The sequence below is a fragment of the Martes martes genome (assembly GCF_963455335.1).
Source record: "Martes martes genome assembly, chromosome: 8".
In the NCBI taxonomy this organism is placed as follows: Eukaryota; Metazoa; Chordata; class Mammalia; order Carnivora; family Mustelidae; genus Martes; species Martes martes.
Window position 1 is genome coordinate 91,826,346 of NC_137895.1, and position 10,141 is coordinate 91,836,486.

At 53.6% G+C, this 10,141-nt stretch overlaps 2 protein-coding genes across 4 annotated transcripts; both read left to right on the forward strand.

Annotated features, from left to right (window-relative positions):
• Positions 1–1,844: 1,844 nt before the first annotated feature.
• On the forward strand, positions 1,845–6,389 carry MYL6B (myosin light chain 6B). Its single transcript, XM_080810876.1, has 8 exons — positions 1,845–1,927; positions 3,606–3,828; positions 4,566–4,593; positions 4,791–4,934; positions 5,165–5,338; positions 5,866–5,943; positions 6,095–6,133; positions 6,274–6,389. Exons 2-7 carry the CDS (start codon positions 3,652–3,654, stop codon positions 6,121–6,123), a joined length of 630 nt encoding a protein of 209 aa, XP_080667002.1. The 5' UTR covers positions 1,845–1,927; positions 3,606–3,651; the 3' UTR covers positions 6,124–6,133; positions 6,274–6,389.
• A 258-nt stretch (positions 6,390–6,647) lies between these two features.
• MYL6 (myosin light chain 6) lies at positions 6,648–9,864 on the forward strand (the record flags this gene model as incomplete). Of its 3 annotated transcripts, XM_080810882.1 has the most annotated exons (7): positions 6,653–6,754; positions 6,996–7,023; positions 7,911–8,054; positions 8,285–8,458; positions 8,550–8,627; positions 8,924–8,968; positions 9,675–9,864. In XM_080810882.1, the coding sequence occupies 6 exons, from the start codon at positions 6,752–6,754 to the stop codon at positions 8,950–8,952; spliced, it is 456 nt and encodes a 151-aa protein (XP_080667008.1). In that variant the 3' UTR covers positions 8,953–8,968; positions 9,675–9,864. The 3 variants fall into 3 exon arrangements, with proteins under 3 accessions (XP_080667007.1, XP_080667008.1, XP_080667006.1); XM_080810881.1 differs by lacking the exon at positions 8,924–8,968 and having other exon boundaries at positions 6,648–6,754; XM_080810880.1 differs by lacking the exons at positions 6,653–6,754; positions 8,924–8,968 and having other exon boundaries at positions 6,966–7,023.
• Between the last annotated feature and the right edge of the window lie 277 nt (positions 9,865–10,141).

Sequence of the window (10,141 nt, forward strand, 5' to 3'; positions counted from 1 at the left end):
TTTCTTTTACTTTTAAAGATGTGCCCTTTCTAATTATTCTATGTTGAGACTAATATTAGAATAAATATGCAATCCCTAAAAACTTACAAGTCAAATGCTATGTGTGGAGAGAGGAGAGAGAGGCATTTGTCACAGAAAATCCAAAATCCACACGTGTTGAAGAAATCACCTATGCCTGGTTAAGATCACGTTCAGTATAGTTTGCATTATTTATGATTAAAAAACAAGAATAGTACAAAAAATGAAGGACATTCTCCAATCTGTTTGCCAAGAGTCTTCATGTTTTCTCTTTGCACTACTACTTTATAAAGCAGAAAAAAATGCTAGGAAGTCAGATGATGCCATAACCACTTCTACTTGACAAAGTGCCAAAAGAGGGCTACAGCTAAACCAAGGGGAAGAGGGAAAAAGAAAAATCAGATAAACCACATTTTCCAAACCAACTACTGCTAACACGATGAAAGACACAAAAAGGCGTTTGTGATACAGCTCTTCCCCAGCCTCCTAACCAAGCACTTATGAGAACGTATTTCTTCTTGCTCCATTTCTTCAGGTCCAGTGATCATTTATGGGTAGAAAATGGGGAAAAACCAGCAACTTCATATGTTGGGAAGAGTAAAGGAAATTTATTTCACACTTATACACTACTTACTCTGTGCCAGGCCCCATTCTATTTTACAAATATTAACAGATCTCCTCCTCCCAACAGCCTTATGAGCTAGCTACTACTATCCTTATTTTACAGATGGGGGAACTGAGGCACACAGAGGTAACTAAACTTGTTGGTTACCAGCAAATACCTGGTAGAACCTGGGTTCCAATCTAAACAGAGTGGTGTGAGCCCTTCTCTTTGGCTCCCCCTTTGCTGCCTGAGATAATTTAGCCCCTGGAGCAGTAAGGGCTCGGTGGAGGCTTCCGGGGATAGTTGCTAAGATTTCTACTCTTCCGAGCAGCTTGCCCCAACCAGCAAACATCACTCACTGCCCATCAAGTTTATTTATGCCTCACCCTTCCGACCTCGCTCGGGCTTTCTACTCCGAACCTCTGCCTGCACGCCCGGCAAGGTAGCCCCAGTCTCAGCACCAGGGGCGCGGCATTTACTGACCCAGGGCCTGACCAGTTGGTTCCCTCCCAGCACAGGGCGGGGAACCTCTGATAATGGTTTGGGGAATGAGATGTCCAAGGCTAGCAGTGGTGTCACAGACTGAAAGGGCTGGAGTGCCGAGCCTCCATTCCAGGCTGACCCGTGAGGTCCCGACCGCAGTATGGAGAAACATCAACCTGGGAGAAACTGGGGCAGGTGACCAGGCTTAATCCCAAATCTTAACACTGACTTCAACTACTAGCTCATTTAAATAAAAGAAGGAGAGAGGAAAAAGAAACACTTTGGAGTTATTGTTCCAAGTCACATAACAACTCAGTGACCTCTGCTCTCTTCTACCAAACCGCGAGAGTAAGCTAAGCCGACCGCACCCCTCACTCCGGGGCACTGAGTGCACCCCCATACGCCTTCCACCCGGCTCGCGGTGCCTTCGGCCCTCCCCCTGGTCCGGCGTTCTCCCACAAGCCGATTCGGAGAAAATATCCCAGTCCGCACTAAACGGGGAACTCACGGCTGGGCAAGGGAGATATCCTGGGGGGGGGCCCGCACGCTTTTAGGGTCAGGGGTGGGGACTGTAAATTGAGCATCGCCTTTTAGTTCCGGGACAAGAAGAGCGCGAAAACTTCCTGAGTCACCAACCGCCGCCACCTGCCGGAAGCCACAGCCTGGGGGTCCTCCTCCTGCTAAACAGCGGCGTCTCCCATGAGCCCGCGGGAGCTCGAGGACTACGACTCCCGGCATGCTCCGAGGCCTCTGGAGTTAACCCTTAGGGGCCCGCAGCCTCCTCCCAGCGCCCCGCCTCCGCCCTTACCTGGACCCCGCAGGGTGAGTTTTTGGGAGCTGGGGAGGGACTCTTTCCTTTATTTAAGTTTGATTTAAGGTGTGCGTGCGTGCGTGCGTGCGTGTGCGTGTGTGTGGGTGTGTGCGTGTGTGTGTGATGTATTCTGGGAGGGTGGAATGATTCTGATTTTTCTAAAATGGGACAATGTTCAGTAATGAGATTCAGACGCATTTTTGCAAGTGGAAGACAGATCATCCATTCTGAACTCCAGGGTCTAAGGGGAATCACTACGATCTTCCTCAGAATGCTGCCTAAATCCTTTCCTTCCTTTTCCCTAGAACAAAAGTAGCCAGCAACCTCCCCCCTCTCCCAACCACCTCTGACTTAGACCCAACCCTGGTGCCCCCTGGCAAGGTTTGGCACCTGGGGCCAGTGTCAGAGTTTTTATTATTCTCTGGTTGAGGGGTAAGTACCCGTGGAGCCCATTGGACCTCCCACATCCTTTTGGATTAGAGATTTTAGGATTTATGCCCTTTGCCTCTCAGGGCCTCCTGCCCTTCCCCTCAGGTGCCACCAGAGTGAGTCCCAGCAAATTCAGCTGCATATTCAGCAGGCACCCTTCCTTTGTCTGACCTGAATGACCGTGGGCTTGTGGAAAAGGGTTCCTTCCTTGGGAGTATGGGTGGTGGGCAGTAAACCTGATCCTTGCCCCCACCCTTACCCTTAATACAGTCCTGGGAACAGGAGACAATGGGGGTGTCACACTCCTCTTTCTGTTACTATTCTTTTTTTTTTTTTTTTTAAGATTTTATTTATTTATTTGACAGACAGAGATCACAAGTAGGCAGAGAGGCAGGGAGAGAGAGAAGACGAAGCAGGCTCCCTGCCAAGCAGAGAGCCCAATGCGGGGCTCCATCCCAGGACCCTGGGATCATGACCCGAGCCAAAGGCAGAGGTTTTAATCCACTGAGCCACCCAGGCACCCCTCTGTTACTATTCTTTATCTATATTGTGCACAATTCCAGTTCTGGGCTGGGAGGGAAGGCGGCAGGGACTGTAAACTTTGGGGATTATTAGTCTATGGGGTCAACTACCCCTGTTCCTCAACTGTGGTGAGAGGGGAGTGGAGGAGCTGCTTGTTCTTTTCACCTTTCACTGCTCCCAGACCCCACTTTTTTTTTTTTAATATTTTATTTTTAAGTAGTCTGCACACGCAATGTGGGGCCCGAACCTACAACTCTGAGAGATCAGGAGTTGCATATTCTACTGACTGAGCTAAGCAGGTGCCCCTCCCAGACTCCACTTTAACAATCCCAGTTCACAAGTACCCCCTCCCTGCCTCAGCCTTCAAGAATCTAGAGCTGCTAGAAAAAAGGGCTACTTAGTGTCAGGGGGTTGAGGCCTGGAATGCCTGCATCCTCTGCTTCACCCCTATGTCAGTGTCTGTCACTGGCAAGCATCCTATCCTTACCCTGGAGGTTAACTCCCTCATTCTGGGCCATCTCTGGCTTCCTTCCCCTGCCCCCAAAGGGGCCATTGTTCTGGCCAGCACTTGGGGCCAAGTGAACAGAAGCAAGAAGACCTTGGGACAGGAGTCCTGAACCATAGGAGTCCAGAGCAGGCCAGCATATCTCTCCTCTATCTCACCCTCCCCACCGCCAACTGGCTCCCTGCCCCTGCCCCCGCCCCTTGACATCCCAGACTCCCTGGCTATTTAAACAGAGATGGGTGCCCCCATCGGCACACTGTCCTTTGGCCACCGGACATCATGCCTCCCAAGAAGGATGTTCCTATGAAGAAACCGGCAGGACCCTCTATTGCCAAACCTGCTGCCAAACCCGCAGTTGGGGCCCCTCCAGCCAAGACCAAAGCTGAGCCAGTTCCAGCTGCCCCTCCAGCCCCTCAGAAAACCCAGGAGCCCCCCATCGATCTCTCCAAAGTGGTGGTGAGTTCCGGGAAAGTGAAGAAAGAATTTGGAAGGGATGATACAGGGTGGGAAACAGCCTAGGAGATGAGGGGGTATCTAGAAAACAGGGAATCAGTGAGCACCAGACAGATATTAGAGATCCCTCTTAGTTCCCCCCAACCCCCACCCCCCATTTGGAAGCATCCAGGCTTATGACTCTGCTGTTCTTTTTTGTTCTCTCCCTCTAACCTATAACATGTGTGTGGGTATGTACACACATTCTCACTGACCCCCCTGCAAGAAGCAGGGACCCGTGAGATGGGGAACATCTGGGTTCTGAGGACAGTTTCAAGGTGAAGAGAGGGAACTGGTGCCTGTGCCTGGCTGACTGTTCAATTCTAAAAGCCACAGCTCCGAACCCCAGGAGGGAAGGCTGAAGAGGACAGACTTGTTAGACAATCACAGCTGGGGGCCAGGGGTAAATTTAGCCTTTGTTCAGCCCCCAGTTATGTGAGGGATGCAGAGCTCAGGGCACTGGAGGGAGGGAAACAGGTGGCATGGGATTAACCCTGTTCCCAGGAAACCCTCCCCCCCATAATTCCTCCTCTTGGGATTCTCCCAAGGTCCAGAGCTGGGAATGGGACTGAGGTGGCTGGGCTCCCAGCCTGGTCTCGTTGGGCCCTCCCCAAAAGTGGCTGCCAGTTGGTTGGGAGGAGTGCTGGAGAGAAATTGAATGAGCCCTGTCATCCCTCCTCACCTGCTCTTTTCTTCCACAGATCGAGTTTAACAAGGACCAGCTGGAGGGTGAGGAGAAACTGGTCCCTTAAGCTCCACTGTCTAGTCCCAAGCCCCTGGTCAGATCCTCTTTCTCTTTCCCTGACTCCGGTCCCAACCTTGAAAACTTCCAAATTATAGTTTCTGAATCTCCTTTCTGTCAGGGGCGGGGGAGGGGTGGCGATGGGAACCCCTGGTCCCAATATTGACCTTTGCTTATACTTCAGAGTTCAAGGAGGCTTTTGAGCTGTTTGACCGAGTAGGGGATGGCAAGATCCTGTACAGTCAGTGTGGGGATGTGATGAGGGCCCTGGGCCAGAACCCCACCAACGCCGAGGTGCTCAAGGTCCTGGGGAACCCCAAGAGTGATGGTGAGGGGAACACCTGGAACAATGCGGGTTTTCAGTGTGGTGGTGGAACCAAGGAATGTTGGCAAGGTGACAGAGGATGCTGGGGTGGGTTTCAGGACTTCAAAAACTATCAAACGCGGGCTAGAAAAACAAACTGAATGTTGAACAGGATGAAGGCCTACATGGTAGGGATGGGAGCTGGGTCCAAGGTGACACTGCACTGACCTCTCCCTCCTCTTTCCAACCACTAGAGCTGAAGTCCCGGCGTGTGGACTTCGAGACTTTCCTGCCCATGCTCCAGGCTGTAGCCAAAAACCGGGACCAAGGCACATATGAGGACTACCTGGAAGGGCTTCGGGTGTTTGACAAAGAGGGGAATGGCAAAGTCATGGGAGCAGAGCTCAGACATGTCCTTACCACCCTGGGTGAGGCAGGGACCAGAACTCCTGTGGGTTGGAGAGGAGGGGGTGGACCAAGAAGGTTAGCCAAGTAGGCAGAGCCAGGGAAGGATTATCAGCCTATAGGTCATGGGCAGGAGACTGAGAACGTCAGACCCATGGGGGCAGAATCCGAAGGGCTTCTTCCTGCAGGAGGTAAAGTGAGGGTAGATGCTGATGCCTCCCAAAGGACAGAGGAAAGAGGATGAGGTGGAAAACCTGATTTTCTGTTGTGGAAGAGATGCTTGTGCTCTGTGATCTGGTAGCCCCTTAACCCTCTGGAATTCACTTTCCTTCTGTGAAAGCTTTCACCTGGTGCTAGTGCAGGTGAAATGGAAAACAAGATCCAGGGACAGCTTCTAGCTGTTACCATTACAAGGAGGGGATTCCTTTGGGGTTCTGTTGCCATGAGCAAGTTTCCAAGAATGGGAGAAGAGAAGGTACCACCTAGAAGAGAGAGGCCTGGTTGGTGAGGGAGGGAGGGCAGGGACTAAAATGCTATGTCTGGGGCTCAGGAGAGAAGATGACTGAAGAGGAGGTGGAGACTGTTCTGGCAGGACATGAGGACAGCAATGGCTGCATCAACTATGAAGGTGAGGGGCCAGCGGAGCACAGGGGACTGGGAAGGAGGGGAGGCAGAAGTCTCGCGGTCTGTGGGTGGGGACACCCGGGGCCTGGATTGTCTAAAATCAGATGGATTATCCAAGGGCCTGCTTCTGAACTCCTCTTGCCTCCTCTCTGCAGCCTTCCTGAAGCACATCCTAAGCGTCTAAGCTCCTACAGGTAGGGCTCCTCCCGCCCCACTCCCCAAGAGGCAAGTTTCCTTTCCTTTCCTCAGTCAGGGCAGGAAAGCAGGGAAGTGTGTTTTCATGTTCTGCTGCGCGCGAGCTACCGACCTTGGCAACTTTCATGTTTTTCCACAGATGCGGTGGGGGTCGGACACTGCCCCACCCCCACCCCCCGCCTCTCCGGCAGGCGGAAGCACGTTCCTGCCACTAGGAGGCCACCTATTGTTTCCAAATAAAGAGACGATTCCTCACTAGGCGTCCGACTGTTGCTTTCTTCCGAGATGGGGGAGGGAGGAAGGGAGGGGGCAGTGTCCGATATCCAATCCGATATCCTCGGATCTTCCTGCTGCACCGAGTAGCGAACTCCCTGCACCCCGCTCGATCCGCTTCTGCGGTTTCCTCCTAGCCAGGTAGGGCTAAGCCGAAGGAAGTAGCGACGGGCCCCGCCCACCTCATTACTAATATAGCGATGTTATCTGCATAAAGCCAGGCCAGGACTCCTATTGGCTGGATCAGCTGAGAGTGACGTCATTGGGATGTACTAAGACTAGGGTTGGGCTGGGAACCGGAGCCATTACTGCAGGGAAAGGTCCCGCGGAGCGGAGCCGTCAAGATGGTGGGGCCCGGGGCCTGCAACGATGAGCGGGATTTGGGGCGAGAGGCGGGAAGTCGGGGTTGGGGGTTTCCAAAGGGAAGCTGAGGGCCTGGAAGGTCGGGGGTGGGGTTGGAAAGTTTGGGGGTCTTGTCCTGTCGGGAAGCGAGTCCCCAGCTCGGAACAGGAGTTTGTGGTTCAGTTTGTGGGACTGGGATAGAAGCTTGGGGTTCAGATGTTGACTGCTCCCCTCTTCCCTGAGCAGTGTGATTTCACCGAGGACCAGACTGCAGGTAAGTAATCTCTGACCCCTACTGAGGTTATGGTTAGGGAGAGGGACCCCCGCCTCTAGCACCTACCTCCTAACCCCAGCCTGTCATCTCTTCAGCGTCCCCAGGGAAGTACTTACCGGATTCCCTTCTCCCGCTTTCTGCATCCTCCATTTTCTTTTCTCACTCTTTCTTCCTCCCTCCCCTTCCACTCTAGATCCGAGCCCCAAGCCCCGGGTGAGTTTTAGGTGGTGTGGGTATGTGAAACTTGGTCACCTAATGCCTGTTGTGTGTGGGGTGTGGGGAGGGTGTATTAAGTTGCCTGTGCTCCTCTGTCCCTTAATCAGCTTCTGCCTTTTTTCCTCCTGTGATAACACCCTGCCCGCTCCCCCCCAACCCCCGCCAACCCCTCCCCCAGCTTGGAACTGTGAAGATTGTAAAAAGCAGTGACCTGGAATCTTGTGAAAATGGGGACAGGGGGATTTGCTGAGGATATTTCATAGCTGTACCCTCTGAAGGTCTCTTTCTGTACAGGAGGGGTGGGAAGTATCAGGCTGGGATGACCCCAGTCCCAGGCTGCTGCTCCCACTTCCTTATAAGGACAGGCCCCAGACAGGGCGGTGGCAAATTCCTGCCCTTAGTAAGAGTAGTGAGGCAGTTGGGCAGGCTTGCTGTAGGCAGAGGGGTCTGTGAATGACAGCTCTGCCCAGGGGGGAGGAAAGCTGTGTCATTATGTGGGACACCTGTGTTGGGAGACAGGGACACTAGGCCCCTCTTAGTGGACTTGGGTGTACAGTGGTACAAATACCTGGTTTCCTCAGCATGATCGAAGTTGAATGGGCAGGAGTTGTGAGGGAGGGTTTGGGTTAACCTCCCATATGCTCAGTGCTGATGTGTATCTGAATCTTCAGAGTTCAAGGAGGCCTTTCAGCTGTTTGACCGAACAGGGGATGGCAAGATCCTGTACAGCCAGTGTGGGGACGTGATGAGGGCCCTGGGCCAGAACCCCACCAACGCCGAGGTGCTCAAGGTCCTGGGGAACCCCAAGAGTGATGGTGAGGGTCCTTGTGGACAATTTCTCAGTGTGGTGATGGGCCTACAGCTCTTCAGCTGAGAGGTTCCCTTTATCTGCATAGGCCCAGAATTCTCAGGCAGGTTTGTCTCAGCTAGCAAACCCAACAGATTTCTCCTGCTTTGAGTGGCAGCCACCTCATCACTCATGGTCCCTGTCATGTCCTCAGTCCCAAGAACTTGCGTGACTTTCCTTCCACCTCCTTTATGGCAGAGATGAATGTGAAGGTGCTGGACTTTGAACACTTCCTGCCCATGCTGCAGACTGTGGCCAAGAACAAGGACCAGGGCACCTACGAGGACTATGTCGAAGGCCTTCGGGTGTTTGACAAGGAGGGGAATGGCACCGTCATGGGTGCTGAAATCCGGCATGTTCTTGTCACCCTGGGTAAGACTCTACCCTGGCTCCTGGAGTGGCGGTGCCACCTGATACATGCCTGCCACCCAGTTCCCAAAATGCATTTTTTCTCTCTCTGCAGGCGAGAAGATGACGGAGGAAGAAGTAGAGATGCTGGTGGCAGGGCACGAGGACAGCAACGGTTGTATCAACTATGAAGGTGAGGGATGAATTGGGGCTCTCGTGGACGAAGTTGTCTAGGCAGGTCACCCCCAGCGTTTGGGGCTCTCCCTGTCTCTGGGCTCCAAAAAGAATCCAGAGGCAAGGGGCAGGGCCCAGCCCAGCCCAAGAGTGGGAGGCCATGGGAACACGACAGGAAAGGAAGGGGTAATGTGTAAAGGGGGTTGGGAGGCGGGAAGGAATGGGAAGCCAAAGGGAATGTCTATTCATCCATCACCTGACCCCTTCACCCCACTGTGTCTTGTCTTCACCATGAATGTCTCTTCCTTCCTGCAGCGTTTGTGAGGCATATCCTGTCGGGGTGACGGGCCCATGGGGCGGGTACGGCTCCTCCCAGCCTCCCCTTCTCTAGTTGCCCCCTCCCCAGTGTTTTTCTGCCCAACCTCTGCTCTCTAGCCCCTGCCCTTCCCCTACTACCATCTGACTTCCTCCTAGCATGTTTCTGCATGGAGCTGACTGAGGAGGGGAGGGGTTCCTCAAAGAGGAAGACAGTCTGGGGGTGTGGTACCTCCTTTTCTCCTAGAATGGGCTCTGAGGTTTTGCTTATAGGGCCCGGGGTGCTGGTGTCTGGGAACTCACACCAGCCTGTTCCGGTCTTGCCTTGGGGTGATCCTCTGGCCCTGGGGCACAGGTGGTTGGCATAGGGGGGTTGGTTGCCTGCCCTGTTGTGCTGCTGGAGCTGACTAGTCTTGTCTTCTTCCTTCTGCTGGGCAGCTTGGAGGTACCCTAACCCAAACCTCTGTCTTCTCCTGCCAATGGCTGACAGTAGCTGTAGGTGTAGTTAAGAACTTTTCTGCCTCCTGCTGTGTTCTCGCTGCTCAGGGTGGGGTGGAGGGGCTAATAGCGGGTGCGGGGGGAGCTGGGGGCCGAGAGAACTGGGCAGATCAAGGTGGCTCCTCCGCAAAGCCAGGGTTGGTTTCTGCGGGCACACTCCTAGGCTACCTTCGTGGTCCTGTGGTCTCCTGGCCCCTGGTGGACCCCTCCCCGCGGCCTTCCTCCCTGGCTCATCCCTCTCTCCAATCCACAGAGCTTGTCCGTATGGTGCTGAATGGCTGAGGATGTTCCTGGTGTGCCCGAACCCCGTGCCTTCCCCCGCGTGAGACTGCATGTAGCCCCGAACATGTCCTACGTCCTCTTGTCACAGCACCTCTGCCAGCTTGTCTCTTGGATAATATTTGCTGTCAGCAGTCACCAAATAAACTTGCTCCGTGCCCTAAGTACGGTTCTACTTTCCTTCCTGAGCAGGGTGAAGGGCAGGAGAGACCATCTAGGGTCCTAGGCCAGGGGTTGGGAAAGCTTGGGGAAGAAAGAAGTGCTTGTAGGATCCATCTTGGTGTCATTTAAGGACTGCTGGCTCCATTCATTGATGCCACAAAGGCTACCCCCTGGGGGATTAAGGAAGCCAGACATACCCTTAGGACCAAGGCTGACCATGCTCGTGCTGTCTCCCACCAGGAGGTCCTCCTAGCCCTCACCCTCCCAAGCACTGGTGGC

Excerpts from the sequence above, each read along its gene's own strand:
- MYL6B (XM_080810876.1), top strand. The coding sequence starts at position 3,652 with ATGCCTCCCAAGAAGGATGTTCCTATGAAGAAACCGGCAGGACCCTCT. Across the intron at positions 4,935-5,164 it reads GGGGAACCCCAAGAGTGATG|AGCTGAAGTCCCGGCGTGTG; the intron begins GTGAGGGGAACA and ends TCCAACCACTAG. Across the intron at positions 5,339-5,865 it reads ACATGTCCTTACCACCCTGG|GAGAGAAGATGACTGAAGAG; the intron begins GTGAGGCAGGGA and ends TCTGGGGCTCAG.